Here is a 25,433-nt window from a genome sequence, read left to right on the forward strand (position 1 = left end):
TCCCCTGTTCAGTAGCTCCAAGTTGTGCTACGATATCGCTCAAAGATACTTTTGAAGTATTTTAAGTAAGAACAAATCCAGTGGAATTAGCTTGGAGCTTGCAACTCAAATGTTTGAGCCCCACAAACAGAGCTAGTTCTCAGATACTTCTCAGATATATTTGTATACATGAGGTTAAGAAATGTATCTCATCTGAATATTCGATTGTCCTAAAAACCAAACCTGTTTGCAGTACCCACGGACCAAAGTTGCCTATTTCCAGATATATCATTCAGTTGCTCTGAATGATGGATGTTTATAGTTTTTAAACAGGATTGGTTGAGGAGTAAATGATTGATGAACATAAGATCTAGGGTTTGGGCTTGTGCTGGGATGTCCCAAGTGAGGTCCGATACCCTGTTTGGACTCTTTTCCAATATTGTTCTGATACTCCTCATGCATTGGAGCCGACTCTGTGGGTGCTGTGGGTGCTTGAGCACCCCCAATATTGAGAAAATTCCTTGTATCTGGCCAGGGAAGGGTTATTTCCATTGGGTCTAGCACCCCCATTAATTTTGAAAATTTGGCTCCTATGTCCTCATGTCCTTTAAAGTTGTTTGATTGGGTTTGTTTCTGGTCAGTGTGTGATAACACCACTCACCTTCTTTGTACAGTAGAACCTGAGAGGAGGGCGCCGGAAGCGCTGCAATGGGGAGGCGGGAGCCACCCAAGTAAGCTGGCTCAGGGCGCCACTAACCCCAGAGCTGGCCCTGCATTAATGCATGGTAGGGAACGTGTCTGTGCGATAACTGCAGGGAGAATGATGGATACTTCCCCAACAGGTACTGCACAGCCTTTGTAGTTATTATGCACTTATCTTTATGCCTAATGCACTGTAAGCAGAGGCGGACTGACCATTCGAGCAACCGGGCAGTGCCAGAGGACCCAGAGGCTCTAGGGGGCCCAGAGGCTCTGCCTGGATGCCCGGTACGCAGCTGGTTATCTAGTGGCCTCAGCAGGGGGTCTGACGTCGGTGCCGGGGAAAATGGTAGAGGCTATTATCAAAAACAAAATTACAGAGCACATCCGAGGACATGGATTACTGAGACCAAGTCAGCATGGCTTTTGTGTGGGGAAATCTTGCCTGACCAATTTACTTCAATTCTTTGAAGGAGTGAACAAACATGTGGACAAAGGGGAGTCGGTTGATATTGTGTATCTGGATTTTCAAAAGGCGTTTGACAAGGTACCTCATGAAAGGCTACAGAGGAAATTGGAGGGTCATGGGATAGGAGGAAATGTCCTATTGTGGATTAAAAACTGGTTGAAGGATAGGAAACAGAGAGTGGGGTTAAATGGGCAGTATTCACAATGGAGAAGGGTAGTTAGTGGGGTTCCTCAGGGGTCCGTGCTAGGACCGCTGCTTTTTAATATATTTATAAATGATTTAGAGATGGGAGTAACTAGCGAGGTAATTAAATTTGCTGATGACACAAAGTTATTCAAAGTCGTTAAATCGCGACAGGATTGTGAAAAATTACAAGAGGACCTTACGAGACTGGGAGACTGGGCGGCTAAATGGCAGATGATGTTTAATGTGAGCAAGTGCAAGGGATGCATGTGGGAAAAAAGAACCCGAATTATAGCTACGTCATGCAAGGTTCCACGTTAGGAGTTACGGACCAAGAAAGGGATCTGGGTGTCATCGTCGATAACACACTGAAACCTTCTGCTCAGTGTGCTGCTGCGGCTAAGAAAGCGAATAGAATGTTGGGTATTATCAGGAAAGGTATGGAAAACAGGTGTGAGGATGTTATAATGCCGTTGTATCGCTCCATGGTGCAACCACATCTTGAGTATTGTGTTCAATTCTGGTCTCCGCATCTCAAGAAAGATATAGTAGAATTGGAAAAGGTGCAGCGAAGGGCGACTAAAATGATAGCGGGGATGGGACGACTTCCCTATGAAGAAAGACTAAGGAGGCTAGGGCTATACAGCTTGGAGAAGAGACGGCTGAGGGGAGACATGATAGAGGTATATAAAATAATGAGTGGAGTGGAACAGGTGGATGTGAAGCGTCTGTTCACGCTTTCCAAAAATACTAGGACTAGGGGGCATGCGATGAAACTACAGTGTAGTAAATTTAAAACAAATTGGAGAAACTTTTTCTTCACCCAACGTGTAATTAAACTCTGGAATTCGTTGCCGGAGAAAGTGGTGAAGGCGGTTAGTTTAGCAGAGTTTAAAAAGGGGTTGGACGGTTTCCTAAAGGACAAGTCCATAAACCGCTACTAAACGGACTTGGAAAACTCCAAAATTCCAGGAATAACATGTATAGAATGTTTGTACGTTTGGGAAGCTTGCCAGGTGCCCTTGGCCTGGATTGGCCGCTGTCATGGACAGGATGCTGGGCTCGATGGACCCTTGGTCTTTTCCCAGTATGGCATTACTTATGTACTTATGTACTTATGTTCTTTCCTGCACGGCCCACGCCCGGCACCACTATATTTCAAAAATGGCAACCGAGACTCCCTGCAGAAGTCTCACGAGACTGTCGCAACCCACAAGACTACTGTGAGAAGTCTCTGCCGCCATTTTGAAAACAGCGGCGCCAGCAGGTGGGGGAATAGCAGCAGCACAGTGGGCAGGAAACCCCCCCCCCCCCCCCCCCGCAGAGGCCACCAGACTACCAGGATCCCTAACCTTAGGCAGATAAGTGCCAGCTCCGCCACTGGACAACATACAAAATAGCTGGCTTTGAGTTTATTGGTCTGTAGTGATTTTCAGCAACACTAACCAGTTAAGTGCCAATGAATAACAGCCGAAAGCCCCAAATAAGCAATTTAACCAACCAGAAGCCATTTCTGGCTGGTTAAATTGCTCTGAATATTGACCCCATGATCTCTTTGAAAAACTTTAGATTCAGATCTGAGAAGCACTGATTTCTATGACAATATACATTTGTGGAAGAAGGTCATCATTCAGCCCCTAGCTTGAGACCGTAAAAAGGTAGGGACAGTGCCGTGAACCCTTTACCCACCAAAGCATGAGCGCCAATGTCTTCACAGCTAAACCATTTGTGACATAAACGAACATGGTAATCTTGGTCTTCTAGGAAATCTGAAACATGTATGGATATGGCTTTCTTTACTTTATCCATCTTGTAATCCAACTTTCCAGCTTGACATGGAAACAAAAATATAAAAATATATGTGAGCTAGAAAGCATGACTGAGCAGACAATAACTGAGAAACTACTATACATTGTACAGATCATTTTTCAAAAGTACATATGTGACCAGGGGCAGTTCCAGCTGCATAAGTGTTTGTTTTTTTTAATTCTTGGGAGCTGAATGGATGATATGAGATCTATGAAGGACCTTTTAACTAAAGCTTAGTATGTGCTAATGGAGTGAAATAGCGGCCTAGTGTTTAGAGGACCAGTCTTGTAATCCAGAGGTGGCCGGTTCAAATCCCGCTGCTGCTCCTTGTGATCTTGGGCAAGTCACTTAATCCTCCATTGCCTCAGGTACAAACGTAGATTGTGAGCCCTCCTGGGACAGAGAAAATATCCAGTGTACCTGAATGTTGCTACTACTGAAAAAGGTGTGAGCAAAATCTAAATAAATAAATACAAATTAGGGTGCCACATGACCCATAGGTATAAAATAGGACATGCAGCATTTAGCATGCACTTATGTCCACTGGTTAACGATAAAACTTTTGTAAAAGGGCCCCTATATCACCATAGGTCCCAAATTATCCATCTAGAAAAGGGGTAGGATTTGGAGTGTACCAGGGTGGCATTACTTAGACATATAGGGCTGGATTCTATAAATGGCCCTCAAAAATGGGCATCAATAAAATCAATACTGAGTGTGATTCTATAAAGGGTGTGTGCCCTTTACAGATTAGCACTTAGCACTGGTTCTTATGCCCTGACTTTGGGTGCCAGACTTATACCCCCTGAAACGTGGTGTAAATGCTGTTGCCTAAGTTGGGTGCACTGATCCAATATTCCATAACTACATGCATAACTTTTCAGAATGCCCCTGAACCACCAATGCCCCCTTTTTAAGATATGCACTATGGGAGTTGGGCTCCCTCCCTTATAGAATAGTGCAGAGCCAGATGCACATGCAAATTGTAATGAGTACCAATTAACATCATTCACTGGTTGTTGATGGGTCAGAGTTTGTTATTCAATTAATTTGTGCATGCATCTCAGGCACACAAGTAAAATTTGGGCATGCAAATCTTGGTGCTATTTATAGAATCCAGGGATTGGAGTGGCATTTTAGAAAGGGCATATGAATTGGAATTGAATTATCCAGTTGGGATATGTCAAGTTCTGTTAGCACTTGTGCATCTTGTGTTTGTCTGCAACACGTAAGTTTCTTCCTGCGCTTTCTAGAGGAGTACGATGGTGAGATGAGAGGAGAGGACGTCTACCATTCTTTTTTTTTTTCTTGGGCACGTGCAGAACATCGACACTTACCATGAGACCGTTCTGCACAGTGCTAGATGCTTTCTCTACCGAGCTGCAGATAGACTTTCTGTGTATCTCATTTGCATGCAATTTCCATTGAGCATCAAGCACTTTCGTTCAGTAAGATCAGTGGTGTCTATTTACATAGGCAGATGTTAACGCCAACTTTTAAGCATCTTCCATTCCTTTTCCCTTTCCCCCTCTGTGACAATTTTGGAAAAAAATAAGCAATTATGTTTCTAAAATGGCTGACAACCATTTATGTGCTGCCACATACATGTGTAACTTGATATTTGGCAGATCTTGTTCTAATCTGCCAACATACAGCTTGCCCTAAAGCACATCGAAAAACAGATGTTTATGCACCTGTTATGTATGGATGGAACATCCATTTTAGAACCATATATATCTAAATACCAATGGGATCAGTACAACAACTTAAATGTTTATGTTCCAGCCATAAAAGTGTTTATTCTGAAATATCTCACTGATTCACTGATCTTACTGAACCTGGGAAGCGATTGATGCTCAATGGAAATTGCATGCAAATGAGATACACAGAAAGTCTATGTGCAGCTCGGTAGAGAAAGCATCTAGCACTGTGCAGAACGATCTCATGGTAAGTGTCGATGTTCTGCACGTGCCCAAGAAAAAAAAGCAGAATGGTAGACGTCCTCTCCTCTCATCTCACCATCGTACTCCTCTAGAAAGCGCAGGAAGAAACTTACGTGTTGCAGACAAACACAAAATGCAAGCACTTTTGAGAGCGCAAGGTACACACACTCGTAAAGTACATGCCACTATTGCGACAAAGTTTCATAGTGAGAGAAAACGATCCTGACAGCTTTTGCAGTGGTCTCCTGCCATAAAGCAAACCTTTTTGATTGCACCACAGTCGAACATCATGTGCATTCATGAGGATTGATTCTTTGTTTATTGTTTCACAACACTGCTATGTGTGGAACACACACATAACACATATTATAACACATGGTTTGTTGCCCCACAGAGAAGACACATTTCCCACACACATGCAGATACTATTAAAAAATGCAAGCACACTGCTTTCCGACGGATAGAACACATACATATAAATAAATAAATGTGGCATATTTCCTATTCATAGCACATTTTCCACACACGTGCATGCAGATACTATTAAAAAATGCTAGCAGACTGCTCCATCGAGAAGTCGCTCTCATTCAATGACACCTTAGACCTGCAGGAAAACTTCTGTGCATTGCTCGGAAATGTCTGTGCATCACACTGAATGCTCATTTTAATACAAATGAGCTTGTTTTTTTATAGATTTGCATAGCATTTTCGTTCACTGCTTCTGCATGCTACTAGTTGGTTGTCTTTGTATGACATTGAGTTATTTCTGCTTGCTGATTCTGTTAGATTTTTGTTTGCTTTGTTGCACGTTGTTCATGCAACGTATGAGATTTATACACAAACTTTATGTGATAGCTTTTAAACTAAATGTTTACACAGTTATTGGTGACGTTAGAGTAAATAAATTTTGAAAGTGTTTTTTCTGGCCAATAATAGACTGAGTCTAGTGGATATAGCACTAATTGGGCTCTAACAGGGCACCAATAGAGCACTCTACAGACCAGTCCATAGGGTGCTGTATGACCACGGACTTCTGAGGCCTTTTCCTTTTCTTCTTTTATAAGATTGCTTAAAAAGGTGTTTGGTATCAGTCACATTATCCACTTTGGGTTTGGAAATTTCAGTATTATATATGTGGACAGTGAGTCAATTTGGCTAAATGATAAGACACCCAAAGGTATATAATGGGCATCTTTTCATTTAGCTCATGTTAATCATTAGCACCCGCTAAATCCTTTAGTGCACCTTAGTATAAGAACTTCATAGTATGTGATGAAAATAGCCTTTTTAAGCTAAAAATGATACAATGTCTCTGTCCCCATTAGATGAGTCCTTACTTAGGACAGTATCTCAGGCTCTCATGATATCCCATTTGGACTTTTTGAAAGGGCTGTCCCAGGGAGGGGCCTAGGCATCATCGTGTACAATACATTGAAATCTTCTGCTCAGTGTGTGGTGCAGTGGTGCCCACAAAAAAATAAACAGAATGTTGGGAATTATTAACAGAAACTGTGATTGCTAGTCTACTTGGATACATGGAAGCAAGGTAAAACCCACAACTTGAAAATTATTCGGAAAGAAACAGAGAATAAAACAGAATATCATGTTGCTTCTGTATTGCTCCATGATGTGAGCGCGTCTTGAGTATTGTGTGAAGTTCTAGTTGCCACATTTTAAAAAAGTACAGAGAAGGTTGACCAAAATAATAAAATGGATGGAACGCTTCTATGAGGAAAGCCTAAAGAGGTTAGGGCTCTTCAGTCTGGAGAAAAGTGACTGAAGGGAGAGATGACAGAGGTCTATATAATCCTGAGTGAAATGGAATGGGTAATTTCAAAAAATACAAAGACTAAGGGACGTGCCATGAAATTACGAAGCAGTAGACCTAAATCAGAGAAAATGTTTTTTCACTCAATGCATAGTTAAGCATTGGAACTTGTTGCTAGAGGATGTGGTAAAAGTATTTAACGTAGCTGAGTTTAAAAAAGGCTTGAAGGAGAAAATGTCAATAGACTGTTATTAAGGTATTCCTGGGGGAAACTACTGGTTAGCTATGGGGATCAGTAGCATAGAACATGGCTATGTTTTGGGATCCTACCAAGTATCGATGACCTGGATTGGTCATTTTTGGAAACAGGAGGGCTTGATGGGCCTTTGGTCTTACCCAATATAGAAATTCTTATATTCTTATGCTCTTATACATGGGTTTATCTGAGAAGTTGCTTCACCAACTGCAAGTTATGCAAAACATTGCTGCTATTATGATATTGCATGTTCTGCAATAATCACATGCCACTCCCTTGTAAACTTTACATTGCCTTCCAGTTAAAGCCATATGTCAACTTAAATTCTTATCGTTTCAGGAGTTTCTATGAGCTCCCCTTACAGACTCATCCTCCAGAAGTGATTTCCTTTTCTGGGTTGAGGGTACTACTCAGGAAATGAGAATTGAGCCTGCTGAGGTTAAATTGGTGGACATCTGGAAGATAGTCTCTCACACTGATTTATTCTTGTAAAACGTATGGATAAGTTACCTCTTTTCCATAGGGCACAGTTGACAAACTGGTCAATCATTCTGAATATCACTCCTCTTCGATGAAGTTAGACCTGCCTCTTTAATGGATAATTTATAGATTTAGCAGCTGAATTTCATTGCTAAGTATGTTCAGAGCCAGCACCGTGAGTGAATATCAATATGGAAGTCAAAGCGTGTAGAAAATGTGAAATATTTTACAAGAGCTGGTCTGCATATTTATCTCCTATCTAAAACGGATAGATCCCCACCCTGGAAGAAAACATTTAGATGAGTTGGGAAACGTATAGGCTAAGGCGCCATCTACATACAGGGAGAGAAGCTATTTATGTACCTTAAAAGTCTAAGAAATAGACAAGGAGAGCATTAGGGTTTTAAAATATGTGTTTCTACTTACCCAAACTTGTTATGAACTTAATATAACTTCCCTCTCTATGTTTCCCTAATGTGTCTGTACATATCTATTTCATTTGAAATAACACTCTATGTTCACCGGAGGAGGCTTTTGCCCCACGGCGCTATGTAAGCCACATTGAGCCTGCAAATAGGTGGGAAAATGTGGGATACAAATGTAACAAATAAATAAATTAATTAAATATGTAGGTTGCAAAATAGCAACCAGTGACAGTACGAACACATGTACAGCTGCCATTTTGCAAACCTACATATGTAACTTTCGATCACCCCTGATATCAGACCCCACCCAACAGGCAATCCCCATCCCCATCCATATGTCTCCAGGAACCAGTCCCCTCCCAATTGGCATATCCTCCCCCCACTGGGTCCAGTCCCTCTCAAATTGGAAGGCCCACCAGAACCAGCCCTCCCTGGAATTGGCAGAGCCCCCAATTTGAAGCCCCTCCCTAAGCATCAGTCCCCTCCTACAGAGCCTCTTCCCCCTTCACCAGATCAGCTAATAGGATTCCTCCCCTCCAGACAGCCCCACCATCTACTCCTAGTGCTTATCTGGAGGGTTTACTAGTGGTATAGGATGTGGAGACTGGAACAATCCCCCTCTGTTCCCATCCCATCCAGCACTGGCCCAAAAATTGGCTCCCAGGAGCACTAGCAGTGGTTCTGAGAGGCTACTGTTAAGGGTCGAGCTTCCATATATGGGAGGGATCCTATCAGCTGTCTGGTGCAGGGAGGGGGAAGCAGCTCTGGAGAAGGCCCCTGACGCCAGGTGGCCTTCCAATCATGTGGGGGCTGGATCTGGAAGGGGCCTTTGAATCACAGTGGGGCTGCTTCTGGGAGGTATGCTGATAGGGGTGGAGAATGGGCTCATAAGCATAATCTGGCAGGGTGCCAGTTTGAGTAGGACGTAAATGCAGCATCACTCCTGCCCAAACTAGCACCTTGCCAAAAGTTGTTCATGGGTCAGAGCAGGTGTAGATCCCAACATTAAGGTGTCGGGGCCTACAGGTTTATTCCCCTTGTGAAATGAGGAATAAACGTGTATTTTCTGGGCATGCCCTAGTCCCACCCAAAACATGCCCAATTCAAGTCTCCTTAACTTTTGCATACACTCAGATTTGAGATGTGCATATCCCGGCTTTATAAGATAGATGTTTATGCTAGATAAATGTTTTAAGTGTCAGTTAATGCACATCTCAAATCCAAATAGCTCTTCTAACATAACCAATATAATGTGTTTTGCTAACCTTGCCCCACCCCAAACCATGCCATTTCCCAGTTATCTATTCTATAGACAGTTTTATGAAAAATGCCTATATGTGTTTGAATATATGTGTTAGGAGTGGCCTAGTGGTTAGGGTGGTGGACATTGGTCCTGAGGAACTGAGTTCAATTCCCCCTTCAGACACAGGCAGCTCCTTGTGACTCTGGGCAAGTCACTTAACCCTCCATTGCCCCATGTAAGCTGCATTGAGCCTGCCATGAGTGGGAAAGTGCAGGGTACAAATGTAACAAAAATAAAATAGATACTATTGGAGATTCTACATGGAATGTTGCTACTATTGGAGATTCTACATGGAATGTTGCTATTCCACTAGCAACATTCCATGTAGAAGGCTGCGCAGGCTTCTGTTTCTGTGAGTCTGACGTCCTGCACGTACGTGCAGGACGTCAGACTCACAGAAGCAGAAGCCTGTGCGGCCACATTGGTGATCTGCAAGGGCCGACTTCTACATGGAATGTTGCTAGTGGAATAGCAACATTCCATGTAGAATCTCAAATAGTAGCAACAGTGAAGGAATGGCTCCTAGTGGTTAGGGTGGTGGACTTTGGTCCTGAGGAACTGAGTTCGATTCCCTCTTCAGGCACAGGCAGCTCCTTGTGACTCTGGGCAAGTCACTTAACCCTCCATTGCCCCATGTAAGCTGCATTGAGCCTGCCATGAGTGGGAAAGCGTGGGGTACAAATGTAACAAAAAATGTGTTATGGTTACAGCAGTCATTTCTTAGGGTACCTCAGTAGCGTCTACTGCCAAAACTATGTTAATATGGCAGTATCAGTAACGCAAACTTCGTCATCGGTACACCCGATTAATATACTGTACATAAACTTGTCTTTTCTTTCTTATATCTAATAATGAAACTTATCTCAACAGTAGACGCTACTGAGGTACCCTAAGAAATGAGTGTAGTTGTGTTAATACGAAGAAGAGGGAATGAGTGACGTTGAAGTTGTTGTCTGAAAGAATATATGAGTAAGAAGTTGGGTCCCATAAACCAAATATATCATTCTTTATTTGTATAACAGTGGGACTGTTGAAGATCTGATTTTTGATATAGCCATTGAATAGATGTTATCATCTTATTACTTACCAATACAGATGGGAACGTTCTTTCCCACATCTTCATTTCTACAGTCTGAAAAGCACAAAATAGCACATTCAGAGAAGGCTGGATGTTTTCTTGCCACATTCATTATTTATTTCAGGCCAAAAATATTCAACTTAAAAAAGAAATCAACAAATCCACCAATATTCAAATCACAAACAAAACACAAAACTACAAACCCAAACCCTAACTGAAAAAAAAATCTAATATAAAACAGGACAAAATTAACAAAATCCAAATGTCCTGAAAAAAGTACTAAAAATATACAGCTTAGTTTTTAACAAGTATAGGCAAACGAATTCTGTTCTTGCCTAATACTGCAATTACTATTTATCATGTCTATACTGCTACTAGGCATTTGCAGAACTGTAACTATAGGTATCACTCTTTTGTTCAATCTATAGTTGGACGTGGGACTTTGATCAAAAAAATAGATACTTATATATAAAAAATAGCCTCAATAGCCCAGGGAACCTAACACTAGGACTCCACTGAAATGGCCAACATCATAGGCTCCTACCACCTTCCGAAAAAAATCACAGAAATCAAAAAAACTCCCACACAATACATACTCAGGGAGAAAAAGATTCTGTGAACAAAAAACGGAAAGCGGGGTGTCTTGCAATATCAAAAAGTGATCAAAATCTCCACTCCCCCCTATAGTGAATACTAATGGATCTGAAAAACTACAGCATCCAGTACTAAACCTTCTTAAGTGGAATTGAACTGAAAGACACCATAACTAACACAAAGCGCAATTACAATGTCAAACACTCATCGCTCAACGGCGACTAAAAACTCCAAAAACAGATGACTTAGCTTAATTTGTTGCTTTGTGAATCTTTTGAAGTCATGTGTTGTCATTTTTGAGTCATCGTTCGCAATGGATTGAAAAGAAAAACATTTTTTGTTTTTTGTATTTCTCCTGATGAAGGTTGCAAAACAGTGGGGTCCCTTGCTGTCGAGAAAGTTTAAACTCTACAAGACATTGTGAGTGTGGAAGAATGAAAGTTTATACCCACTTGAAAGATCGATATGAGAATTATAATGACGTTCCTACAAATGTGATTGTAAAGACTGAGGTAGTATCTGGAGACATCACTATCGTTACTTGAGAGTCAGGACAACGCATGACAACACATGACTTCAAAAGATTCACAAAGCAACAAATTAAGGGACTGGGTGGGGGACAGATGGGGTGAGAGGGACTCAGATGGCAGAAGGGACTGGGTGGGGGAACAGATGGGAGAAGGGGCATGGAGCTGGAACTGGGGTCTGAAAAGTGGGCAGGAGGGAGAATGGGGTCATGCCTGGGGCAGGGGTAGGTGGGAGAATCAATGGATCTGGAACTAGGGGCAGCCGCAGGTAGGATAATGGGGCTGAAACTGGGAGCTGAAAAGAGGGGGCAGTGAGTGAGGAGGGATAGATCCTGGATGGAAGGGGGAGTGAGAGGGAGGGCAGACCCTGAATGGATGGGAGAGGGAGACGGAGGGCAAATGGTAGATTGAAGGAGCAGAGAGAAAGGGCAGACAGTGGATAGAAGGGAGTGAAAGAGCAGACAGTGGATGGAAGGGGGCAGAGATAGAGGGCAGATGCTAGATGGAAAGGAGAGAGAGAGGGCAGATGCTAGAAGGAAAGGAGAGAGAGAGAGAGAGAGCGGGCAGAGAGTGGGTGGAAGGGGCATGGAGAGAGGGCAGACATTGTATGGAGGGGACAGGAGAGAGAGAGCAGACACAGGATGGCAGGGAGAAAGAGAAGGCAGATACTGGATGGAAGGAAAACAGTGAAAAGAAGATGAGGAAAGCAGAAACCAGAGACAACAAACTGTAAATAAAATATATATATATATATTTTTTTGCTTTAGGGTAAAGTAGTATTGTAGCTGTGTTAATAAATGCTTATAAATAGAACATGGAAATAAGGTAAGCTTTATTGGACTAATTTTAATACATTTTGACTAACTTTCGGAGAACAAAACCCCCTTCCTCAGGTCAGGATAGGATACTGTAACAGCACTGTACTGTATTGACCTGAGGAAGGAGGTTTTGGCCTCTGAAAGCTAAATGTATTAGTCCAATAAAATGATATTATTTTATTTTCTATTTTTGTTTTATTTCTATTTGTTAATTTGTAAAGTGATTGGTATTTGTTAGTTTTTTCAAATTTACATCTGCTGTCTTTATATTTCGCACAGTACTTGGGGACATTTTCTGTTTCTGTGGTGTTGCATTGTATGCTCAGTCTGGCCTCTTGGGGGTTCAGTTTAATGTTTGTCTAAATAGAAAGTTTATGATTACTTATTCTGTAGTGGTTTAGGGTGTATCTGTGTGTGAAAAAGACATGGCTCTCAGTTGGCATTCACTGTGCAGGATCGACGATCTGTACTATTCTGTCTGGTTTCGTTTTGCAATTGGTGAATTATGTTGTAGTGCTCACTGTAGTGTTTAAAATGCTTTCCTTTTCATTATGTGACTCGTAGAAATTACTGCTTATGGTATGGTAGAATTGCTCTAGAGATCCTGAGTGTTTTGTATTCTCGGTATGCCTAGTACTGGATTTTGGAGGAGGGTGTTAAAAAATGACCGGCCCCGGTTGTCAACTACCCTAGCTACGCCACTGGGTAGGAGCCTATGATGTTGGCCATTTCAGTGGAGTCCTAGTGTTAGGTTCCCTGGGCTGTTGAGGCTATTTTTTATATATAAGTACCTATTTTTTTGATCAAAGTCCCACGTCCAACTATAGATTTTTGGCAGTTTGAAATATTTTTGATTTGCAGAACTGTACAAATACACATAAGAGACAGGAACTTACACTCTAAGATAACCAGATAAGTAATAGGTTTCTGAAAATGCATCTATTACAATAAGAGGGGGGGGGGGGGGGTTATCAAGCTGTGTTAGACTTCAAGTCATTTGTCCATTAATGCAACTTAAAAGTCCCTAACACAGCTTATTGTTTTTACAGTGCTGATATTTAGGTCACTGCGGGTTACACCTTAATGAAATACTTGAGGTGACAGCAGCCATTGTCAAGACACTGACACTAGGACAGGATCAACTGGGCGTTGCTCCTGCCCCCATTGCCCTGCCGGACTGCTAATGAGGTGAAGGTAGGCCCAGCAAGCATGGTTTAATGGGACAGAGTCAGCATGGATTCAGTCAAGGGAAGTCTTACCTCACCAACTTGCTTCATTTCTTTCAAGGCATGAGTAAGCATGTGAGAAAATGTGAGCTAGCTGATGTATTGTATCTATATTTTCAGAAAGCTTTTGACAAAGTTCCTCATGAGAGACTCCTGAAAAAATTAAAGAGTTGTGGAATAGGAAGCAATGTTCTGTTGTGGATTAGGAATTGGCTATTGGACAGAAAACACAGGGTAGGGTTAAATGGCCATTTCTCTCAATGGATGAGGGTGAATAATAGAGTGCCACAGGGATCTGTACTGTGACTGGTGCTATTTAACATATTTATAAATTATCTGGAAATTGGAAAGACAAGTGAGAAGATTACATTTGCAGATGACACAACACTATTCAAAGCTGTTAAAACACATGCAAACTGTGAAAAACTGCAAGAATACCTTAGGAAATTGAGTATTGCATTCAATTCTGGACGCCATACCTCAAAAAAGATATAGCGGAATTAGAAAAGGTTCAAATAAGAGCCACCAAAATGATAAAGGGGATGGAACTCCTTTCATATGAGAATAGGCTAAAGAGGTTAGGGCTCTTTAGCTTGGAAAAGAGACAGCTGAGGGGAGATATGATTGAGGTCTATAAAATCCTGAGTGATGTAGAATGGGTAAAAGTGAATCAATGTTTTACGCTTTCAAAAAAGACTAGGGTTATGGTACACTCAATGAAATTACATGGAGATACTTTTAAAACAAATAGGAGAAAATATTTTTTCACTCAACGAATAGTTAAACTCTGCAACTCGTTATCAGTGGATGTGGTAACAGTGGTTAGCGTATCTGAGTTTAAAAAAAGTTTGGACAAGTTCCTGGAGGAAAGGTCCATAGTCTGCTATTGAGATAGACATGGGGAAGGCTGTGATTGGTAGCAAGAAATGTGATCTGGATTAGCCACTGTTAGAAATAGGATTCTGGGCCATTGCACATGCAACTTAATTTAATAATTGGATGTTAATTAGAGTTAGCAGTCAATTATGGGCTTAAATTGGTGTTAATTGACACTAATTGGCACAAGTTAGCAATTGTACACCCATACTGCCCTTTGTCCCTATTATAGAAGTTTCTCACACAAATTCTATTGTGCATAACTTTCAGGGGGTATTAGATGTGGGAGGGTTATAGGCAGATCAGAAGCATACCTACGATTTAAGCGTGCATGTTATAGAATACTAGGAGTTAGGCTAAGCACTTATGCCAACCTTTGACATTGCATAAGTGCTCGTGCCTACAGTTAAGCGTGAAACTGCAGACACACTAGTCCTCTGTAAAGGCAATTCTGCACAGAACTGCAGTTATATAAGTCATGCTTAGCATGCATCGTCCCAGCGCCTAAATGTTGGTGCTCTTTCTTGAATCTACCGCCAATTGTTTTTATTGTGATGTTAGTCTGTATTATCCATTTACAAAGCATGCTGTCTTCTTTGTTCTCATTCATGTTTAGTTTTATATCTATGTTTCATTGCATTATTGAACTATGTTTCATATATTTATATGTAATTCTTGTTACTCACATTTTAATTGTAATTATGCTTTTATATTTGAGTTTCTGATTATACAGTATGTATGCTTGCTCTATAGATCTTCCAACTTTTTATATCCCTGAAGCAGGTGTGTGCTGAAACATAGTCATGTCTGGTTTTATGTGCTTTTAATGAATGTTTATTAAATTGTTTTTGTTTTATTCTTGGCTTTACTCTGTCTTCAATTCTTACCTTTATCCAGGCAGTTACCTGGTTAGCAGACTGATGGAGGAAGAAGTTGTCAAGGGCTCTAATGCAGTTTGTCTTGCCCTACTGTGGTGATATTTAGGTCATTGTGGCTTACATAGTATTAAAAAGCAAAACATCAAACTGCATGTAAACTAGCTCATTACTATCTATAAACCAGAATGAAATTTGTGGTGTGCACTGAGTTCACACCGCAAGTTACATTCTGAGCTCAAAATGACAGAACCATAACCTCAGGCAAAGATGGAGTTATTATACTGTGCAGAGAGCAGTGGGCCTTAAAGTCATGGCCCAATGCTCTCGGGCCGAAGACTGAAGGACCAGTGCCATTTCCCCTACCCCAACTCCCTGAAGACATCTCCCCCAAAGACATGATCCAGCCACACTCCCAATCAAGCCCTTCCACTCCCTAGTGACATCCTCCCAACCCTCAAAAGAGCACCCCCCCCCCCCCCCGCAGCAATCTTTAAAGGCTTACCATCAGTATCTCTGGTAGTCCACTGGTCATTACACAGGAGTGATACCCAGTCGCTCCTGCCCTGATGGCACCATCTTTTTACCACACTTTCCCCTTGAATATTGCCGATAACCAGGCAAATTCCAGATCCACCTAGGCTCTTTCCCCAGACTGCCCTGGCACTACCCAGATAGTTTCAAGGCTTCTGACCAGATTTTCAGTGATCCTATCTGGGTAAGTGCTGCTGAAAATCCATGTATGGACCTGGTGAGTGGGACTTACCCGGGTAGAAGCTGTTCCTACCCCAGAAAAGTCCCGCTGAATATTGATCACATAGTATCTTCAGAGCTCTATACAGTTTTCCCTAGAATCTTTAGTATGCAAAAAAACTATTAAATCAGAAAGAGAAACATAACTTTTTGAAGCTGCATTCTAAAACGTTTGCCTCACACACGGTTAAAGCCCGCCACCGGCACCAAACCTGGATATTCAATGCCAGGCCGTTTCCGGCAACTGGCATTGAATATCTGGTTCCACTTTTGGCCACCAGCCAATAAGCAGTTAAGCCAATATTCAGTGGTAACTGGCCATTGGCTAGTGCATAAATGTAGAACAACTATTTATGCAGTCCTATTTATGTGTTAACCTTCCCTGGTTAACACTGTGACCCACCCCCGAAAACCCCCCAACATGCCCCCAAGATAGCCACCTCCTGGTTATATGCTAACCATGAATATTCAGCAGGAGATAACTGGTTATCTCCCGCTGACTATTCGCAGATAGCCGGTTATGTGCGATTTAACCGGTCAGCAGCTGTTATTGACCAGTTAAATCGCTTTGAATATCAGGCCATTGAAATTTAAATATGGTAAGAAATTGTAATCAGTTTCTCTATGATCCCTTAAGACTTATTCCTAGATCAGATTCTTGATTATCACAGAGTGGAAGCAGAAGGCTTCACGTTAAGTCTTGGTTCGGCTTTAGATCAAGTCCCTGATGAAAGACTCGTTGAAACCCGCGGAGTCGGGCATTTCCAGGGGAAGCCAAATTTAGTTTGCAGATAGAAGTGGATAAGAGTGAAGCAGCAAGTTCAAGTATCACAGCGCATTTTGGAGAGAACGTTAAGAGATAAGTTCACGTTTTGAGTTATTTAGATTAAGCACTATATTATAGGCTATAGCACATAAAAAAACAAGAGTGACCCGATGAAAGACGTGCTATGTCCACGTGGCATTAAAAAATATATTGCTGTAAACAGTGGTGGTTGCTGAGGGCAATCTATAATTTAAGCAAGAAAAAATAAAATAGAAAACAGAAAAAAGAAGTAACTGGCTGGTAGCCTTATCTATGTTTCAGTCTTGGTTTTGGTAGTTTATGTCATCATTGATTTTCCATAGACTGTGGGATTTAATTGTTGAATATAAAATATATACGTACAATCTAGGTTGTAAGATTATCTCTCTGTAAATACATGAAAATATGGCCTACAGGTGAACTAATTAACATTACAGTGTCTGTTTTTCTTTCTTGGATTCAAGCATGCTTTACCACAGTGTCACATAATAGAACCATATTATACTTCCTTGAAGTAAGGGGCCCTTTTACTAAGCCGTGTAGGTACCTATGCTCACCCAACGTGTGCCAATTTGGAACTACCGCCTGGCCCGAGCCCAAGTGGTAATTTTATGTGCGTCCACCACGCACGCCAGAAACTTTCCGGTGCATAGCGCTAACCGAGCGGTAATCGGCAGTGTACGCACGCTGATGATTACCGCCCAGTTAACATGTGAGACTTTACTGCTAAGTCAATGGGTGGCAGTAAGGTCTCAGGCCCAAAATGGACGTGCGCCAGTTTTCATTTTGCCGCACATCCATTTTCAGCCAAAAAAAGGGCCTTTTTTGCAGTGCGCTGAAAAATGGACTTGTGTGCATCCAATACACGCGTCTACACCAGCGCAGGCCATTTTTCAGCACACCTTAGTAAAAGGACCCCTAAGCGTGCGTTGGGTACTCCACCTTGAAAACCAGTACAGCTCTAGAAACAGATTGGCAGACAAATCACTGGTGAAACTTGTTCTGTTGAAATAGTCTTCAAGAATTCCAGGTCATGGGGGAAAACAGTGGCGTAGGAGGAAGTGACGTCAGCTGAGGAGATGGCTGCTTGATCAATGAGCTTCGAGATCTTTAGAGCGAAATTGAGACGTCCCCAGTACCAAATCGCGAAAAAATAACATCCACCGCGAGAAAAGTACATCTGAAATATGGCAGCAAAGAAGAAGCTGGCGAAATTCAAGTTTACGTCGGAATCGGCGAGTGCAGGCAAAGGTGCGGGTCTCCGGTCACGAGGAGCTAAGATGGCGACCAAGGAGAGTGAATTGGACCCGGACCCCAAAGAGCAGAATGATAGCGAGGCAGATATCAGCAAAAGAGATTTCGCCAGATGGTTTCAAGAGCTGAAGAACGAGATGGTGACAACTCGACGCAGCATTCAAACAGCAGTAGCAGAGCTCCGCGAGGAAGTCAAGGAGATCGGAAACAGAATGGCAGAAAATGAAGAAAAAACAGAGGCAGTAGCGCTGGAAGTGAAGGAGATCCGGGGTTCCCTCAAATCTGAGCAGCAAGCAAGGGCAGACATGGAATCATTGATAGAAGACCTAGAAAATCGTACCAGGAGGTGCAACCTGAGATTTCGAGGCATACCTGAGGAGGAACAATATAAAGACTCAGAGAAGGTGGTGCAGGAAATCTGTGCCTTTTTGCTGAACCAGAACTCAAGTGAAGAAAGACTGGAGATGGAACCTGTAGAAATAGAAAGAGCGCACAGAAGTCTAGGATCACCGAAGAATGGACTGCCCCGAGACATTGTGGCATGCTTTCTCAGGTTCCCGGTCAAAGAAAGAGTATGGAGAAAAGTGAGGGAACTAGGAGACATCACGTGGAAAACAGTTAAGCTCCGGGTGTACCAGGACTTGGCCTGGAAAACTTTACAGCGCAGAAGAGAATTTAGGGAGATCACCAACTATTTACAAAAATCTGGACTACGCTACCGCTGGCTGTTTCCGTTTGGATTACAAGTAACGGTGGGAAATATCAGTCACCACAGGGAGCCTTCAGTCGCCACAGGGAGCGTGGAAAACACTGAAAGAGATGGGATGCACAGATGTTCCGAGAGGGGAAGAACCCACACAACATTCTCAGCGCAGATCCGAGAGAAAGGAACAGACGGGCTGGAAGTTGGTTGAGGGAAAGAAAAATCGTCTTTCCGCACAGGCTGAGAGGGCAGCAATGGAGAAGGCAGATGGCACATGAAGATAAAATAGACTGAATGTGGACATTGAGTGAGTTATCCGCTATAGAGAGCGGATGAATACAATTTAAGATGTTGTGGGGTTAAATATAGATATTGAGATGGGGGGAATTATTTATAGAGGTTGTACACAAGAAGGGGAAGGGGATGTATGGCTGGATGTTTGATCGGGTAGCCATGCTCTAAGGAGGGGGTGCTTCCTAGAGGGGAATACTGGCACACACTGGAGGTTGCCAGCGGATAGGGGGGATTGGGAGAGGGAGGGGGGGAGGAACAGGGGGGGATAAGAGTGAGAAGGGGGTGGGAGGTTACGTATTGGGTCCTGGAATGTTAATGGATTAAATAATCCGGGTAAAAGAAGTATAATCTTTAGAGAATTGCGTAGATTGAAATGTGATATCATAATGCTACAGGAAACACATATTAGGAAGAGCGATGAACCACTAATTATGAATAAAGGATTGGGGGAGGGATTTGCACTGGCTGATTCTAGGGGAAATAAGACAGGAGGACTTGTGATTTATGTGAAAGAACATCTGCAGTTTGTAAAAGAGTCTATATACCATGACAAGGAGGGTCGTTGCCTTGCCGTGAAGGGGAAGGTAAATAATCGCGATATTACCCTAATAAACCTGTATGCACCAAACAAGGGACAGGGGAGGTATTTTGAAGCTATCAGGGCAGGATTGCTTTCCTTTGTGGGGGGAGTAGTGATGATGGGAGGGGATTTTAACCACCCAGCAGGAATCCTTGATCATTCGGACGGGCGGAAAGGGGGAGGAAGATATAATGGTCATCAATTTCTCAGGCTGATGCGGGAGTTAGATCTTGTAGACATATGGCGCCTGAAGCATCCAGGACAGCGACAATACACACATTACGCACATGTACAGGGGACATATGCTAGAATCGACACCATCTGGGGCAGCCGGAGGGTTTGGGGGGACACAATGGACGCAGAGATCGAGAGCATCCATGCCTCTGACCATGCAACCATTTGGGTTACCCTAGAAGGGTGGGGCAAGCAAGCAACAGGAAGAACCTGGAGATTAAATGAATCCCTGTTAGACGGAGAGACAGATTGTCAGGAAATCAAAAGAACCATAAAGGAATATTTGGAAATAAATGATAATGGGGAGGTGTCGGAGGGGATAGTCTGGGATGCCCTTAAAGCGGTAGTAAGAGGGGTATTAATTAAGAAAGGGGCATATAAAAAGAAGCTGAGGGTAGAGCGGGAGCTAGAAGTCCGGAAGCAGTTAGCGAGACTGGAAGCATTACATCAACAGGGAGGGGGACTCCAACATGTAGAAGAGTTGAAAAAATGGAGAGCGGAACTACAGCTGATCCAGATGAAAACCATAGAATTCCATAGACAATTAATGCAGCAGAGGTTTTTTGAGTTCAGTAATAAAGCGGGGAAATTACTAGCTAAAGGATGGCGGGACAGAAGGGTTCAGAGCACAATCACTAAAGTTAAAGGGCAAGCAGATATGATATTCCATACTGATGAGGAGATTAGAGATCAGTTCACAAAGTTTTATACAGCCTTATACAAAAAAGAATCCAAGGCCACTGTAGAGGGCATCAGGGACTATATAAAGGGACTAGGTCTACAGAGGGTGACGGCTCAACAGAGAGGGGAACTTGAGGCCGAAATCACGCTGAAAGAAGTGTTGGGGGTTATCAGAGGCTTAAAGGGACGGAAATCCCCGGGGTTGGACGGGTTCACCACCAAATATTACAAAATTTTTCAACAAGAATTGGGACCTCTCCTAGTAAGGGTGGGTAATGCCTGTTTTCTGGGGAAGGGATTTCCGATAAGTATGCAAGAAGCAGGGATATCGGTCTTGCTGAAACCTGGGAGGGACCCCACATTATGTGGTCATATAGACCGATCTCCCTGTTGAACACAGATATTAAGATCCTAGCTAAAGTAATGGCTGACAGACTGAAGGGAATCCTACCATCACTTATACATGAAGATCAATCTGGCTTCATTAAGCACAGGCAGGTAGCAGACAACATTAGAAGAACCTTAAATTTGATGTGGGGTGCACAGAGGAGGGGAGATTCCATGACGTTACTTACAGTAGACGCAGAAAAAGCGTTTGATAGGGTGGAGTGGCTGTATTTGTGGGAAGTGATGCTAGAAATGGGGATGGGAAACTATTTCGTAGACTGGGTGAAAAGGCTGTATGAACACCCGATGGCAAGGATTAAAGTTAATGAGGGATGGTCGAGCCCATTTACTATACAACGGGGGACCAGACAGGGGTGTCCCTTGTCTCCATTGTTGTTTGCCATCTCCATTGAGCCTCTGGCTCAGTGAATAAGGTTACTGAAGGAAATAAAAGGGGTTCGAATAGGGGGGATGGATCACAAAATAGCATTATTTGCACATGATATCCTATTCTTTATCGGATCCCCCATAGACACTCTACCGGTGCTTATAAAAGAATTGAACTCATTTGGGAAGCTCTCAGGATTTCGGGTAAACTTTGATAAATCTGAACTTATGGGGGTCACGGTAATGGATCAGGAAATAGAACAGTTAGGGAGGAAATTCGGCTTTCGCTGGACGGGTGAAAGTTTTCGCTACTTGGACATACACATATCACGAGATCTCACTAACTTATACCAACTGAATTATACGCCACTTATTTCGGCCATCCAGAGAGACTTAATAAAATGGAAGGAGGGCTGGCTCTCGTGGTGGGGCCGCATAGCGGCGGTCAAGATGAATATACTCCCCAGGCTATTTTTATTCCAAACGTTACCCATCGCGGTACCTAAAGGAGAATTGCAGAGAATACAGGCCGAGATAGGGGGATTCATATGGGGAGGGCACCCGGCTAGACTGTCAAGGAAAATAATGTGGAGAGCGGTAGAACTAGGAGGGAGGGGAATCCCTAACATTACTTGGTATTATTGGGCAGCACAATTGAGACAAATTGGAGTATGGAGCAGAATAGATCTATCGCCGGTGACACGGTTGGAACAGATCTTTGTACAAGCAGGAAGACTGGATGCACTACTTTGGGGTTCTTTCCCAGACTCATCCTATAAAACATTGACTTTAAACCCTTTCATTTCACATCTGTTTACACTTTGGGGTAGACTCAAACAGAGACTAAGGGGAGTACAAAGTAGATCTTCTTATGCTTGGCTTACCCAAGAACTGGGCTTTCCGGGGGGACAAGAGAATAAGATCATGACTTCATGGTTCGACAGAGGTTTAATTAGATTCCGGGAGTTCACGTCAGAGGGTACCCTTAAAACCTTTGAAGAGATTACTATGCTTACCTCCAAGTCAAAAATTATATTGTGACAGCAAAATGGCATAAAGGGAATTGGTTGGAGAATGAACAATTCGAAAACTTGTGGGGGATCATAAGTGGGGGAGGGAAAGGGATTTCTAAATTGTATGAGCATATTAGAGGTACTGACTTTGAAAAGCTACCATATATGAAAGCTTGGGAACAAGATCTCACACAGGAATTTAGCTGGAAAGAATGGAAAAAGATGTGTGTGGAGATTAAAAAGGCATCTATATGTGTGCTGGTCAAGGAGAATGCATATAAAATTATGAGTCGCTGGTACTATACACCAGATAGGAAAAAAATGATGTACCCCACCGCCTCAGATATATGTTGGAGGTGTGAAAAGGAGAAAGGGACATATTTTCATATATGGTGGGAATGCTTGATAATTCAGGATTTCTGGGAGATGGTTACGGGACTCATCACACAAGCGATAGGAGTACAGTTTCCCTGTGAGCCTAAAGGTTGTCTGTTGGGTTACGGGAATACGGGAGGGAAGGTATGGCAAACTAGAATAAAGCGTATGAGCTTGGCAGCAGCTAAAACAACAATAGCATTGAAATGGAAGCAAAGATCAGGCCCTACGAAACAAGATTGGACAGATAAATTATATCTCCTGATGGGAATGGAGAAATTGACAGATAAACGTAAGGGAAAATATAAGCCTGGTGCAGAAGAATGGTCACAACTGGAAGGGATATTGAAAAAGGAAGAAGGAGAACGGGAAATAAGGACTTAGGATGGAAATGGAGAAGGAGACCGGGGTGGGTAGGGTGGGGGGGGAGCATTAGGGGGGGAGGGAAGAATAAAAGGGGAGGGGGAAAATGACTGTTAACAAAGCCTGAATGTTACTGTTTTCTTTTCCTTTATTTTTGTATTCTGAAGGAGAATTGTTCTATATGACTTTGTAATTTTTGAAGCATTAATAAAAATTTTACAAAAAAAAAAAAAAACAGTGGCGTAGCCATGGGTGGGCCAGGGCCCACCCTATTTGGACTCTGACCCACCCAAAATTGTGCACTCTTGCTACGGCTTGTAGATGTCCTCAAACCCCGTCAGTTGAAGATTTCCTCCTTCTCAGGCAGCCAGTGCTCAAACGGCAGCTGGCAGCACTTGCCTCGAACTGAAACCAACACCAGCCCCTCTTCACATGTTTAGTTTTCATGCATGCTCAGCCTGCTGGCCGTGGCATCAGCTCAAGGAAAGTGCTGCTGGCTTGTTTGGAAGAGTGCTGACTGTCTGAGCAGGAGGAAATCTTCAGCTGGCAGGGTTTGTAGATCCCCTTCTGCTCAGGTATTTAATATTGTGGGCTTGCAGGTGGAGGGAGGGATGAAGAGCAGAGGGGGGCTAGGGACAGGGGGATGGGGGGAGGGTATGAATTCCATGCCTACCCACCTTGGACTCAGGCCCACCCAAAATTGGCTGTCTGGCTATGCCCCTGGGGGAAAATGATGGTACTTCCAGTAAAACAAGATTAAAGTTACTCTGGTCAATATTCAGCCACCATGGCCAGTGTTTTATTAAACACCGGCTACGGTGAAAAGAAATATATATGCTTATTCAATACCACTATCCCTGCACATTGTACGTGCAGGGCATCAGACTTAGAAACTGAACAAAGCCTTGCGCTGGAACAAGAGGACCTCGGCTGGCGGGGGTCCCCCGCCAGCAAAGGTAGGCGACGGCAGGTTGGCGGCGGGAAAGGGGGTTGAGAGGGTCATCAGCAGGGGGGTCCAGGGCCAAATCTATGAGGGCCCAGGCCTCCGTGGCCCCACGTAGCTACGCCACTGGTAAGCAAGCATCAGTGCTTACCGCACCTTAGTGAAAGGACCCCAAAATCCTATAGATCAAGCAAAGAATTAGTAATTTCATTTTAATGTTAAGAATAAAGTATTGTAGTAATACTTCATAACTTGTAGCCCCTATTAGTAATCTATCTGCCAAATTTGGTACAGCTTGACACACTATAATGACAGTCTGAGATATTCACAAAACTAAGAAATTACAAGAATCCAAACAGACTAAAATCAAAGCTTGCAACACTGTCTTAAAATCTGAATTTGTCAAAGTCATCTTTAAGGAGTGGAGGAGTGGCCTAGTGGTTAGCATGGTGGACTTTGGTCCTGGGGAAATGGGTTCAATTCCCACTGCAGGCACAGACAGCTCCTTGTGACTCTGGGCAAGTCACTTAACCCTCCATTGCTCCAGGTACAAATAAGTACCTGTATATAATATGTAAGCCGCATTGAACTTGCTATGAGTGGGAAAGCACGAGGTACAAATGTAACAAAAATAAATAAATAAAATCTCAAACAAAAATATGTAGTGAAGATCTAGCCTTAGAAGTACTATCTGCATATATATATATATATATACAGAAGCAGAGGCTTCAGTGTTCCAGGCTCGCTATTATCAGCAAACAAGCATGTCAGAATATTAGACTATCATTGGTACAACTTCTCTTGTACTAATTTGAAATTCAGCAAGAAATCTTTAACTTCTATGGTACACACTAACCCCCAAATTCTACATATGGCGCTCAAAATTGCATGTGCAAATTTGGGTTCGCGCCCAATTTGCGCATATAATTTAATTGAATAACAAGCCAATTAGCGTCGATAATTGGGCCCTAATAATCAATTATCAGTGCTAATTGGGATTAATAAAAATGTATGTGTGCATATTTATGCACCAGGATGTACAAGTAAATTATACACGCAGCTCCAAAAAAGGGGCAGATCAGAAGTATTTCTGCAATTTATGCATGCTGTTATAGAATAAGGGGGAACCGCGCCTAATTTAGGTGCATGGATTTATACCAGGGTTTGGTTGGTGCAAGTCCTCGCACACTAAGTGCTATGCTTTAAAAGGCGCCTGACTTTAAGAGTCATTTATAGAATACTGCTTAGTACCGGTTTTTCAGCCCCATTCATAGAATTTGTTCCTAAGCATGAGTCCCACCCATGCTCTGCCCAGACTCCACCTATATGTACAGCTACCTGTAAAATATGCTC

The 25,433-nt window shown here is 42.7% G+C and overlaps 1 protein-coding gene across 1 annotated transcript in view; it reads right to left on the reverse strand.

Annotated features, from left to right (window-relative positions):
* IL17REL (interleukin 17 receptor E like) overlaps positions 1–25,433 on the reverse strand; it is a 129,274-nt gene that overhangs the window by 45,033 nt on the left and 58,808 nt on the right. Inside the window, exons 6-7 of the mRNA XM_030216484.1 lie at positions 10,402–10,446; positions 3,020–3,159 (exon numbers count right to left, since the gene is read on the reverse strand). Of these exons, the coding sequence (XP_030072344.1) occupies positions 3,020–3,159; positions 10,402–10,446 (185 nt within the window). The remainder of the gene's footprint in view (positions 1–3,019; positions 3,160–10,401; positions 10,447–25,433) is intronic.

The sequence above is a fragment of the Microcaecilia unicolor genome, chromosome 10 (genome assembly GCF_901765095.1).
Source record: "Microcaecilia unicolor chromosome 10, aMicUni1.1, whole genome shotgun sequence".
Classification (NCBI taxonomy): domain Eukaryota; kingdom Metazoa; phylum Chordata; class Amphibia; order Gymnophiona; family Siphonopidae; genus Microcaecilia; species Microcaecilia unicolor.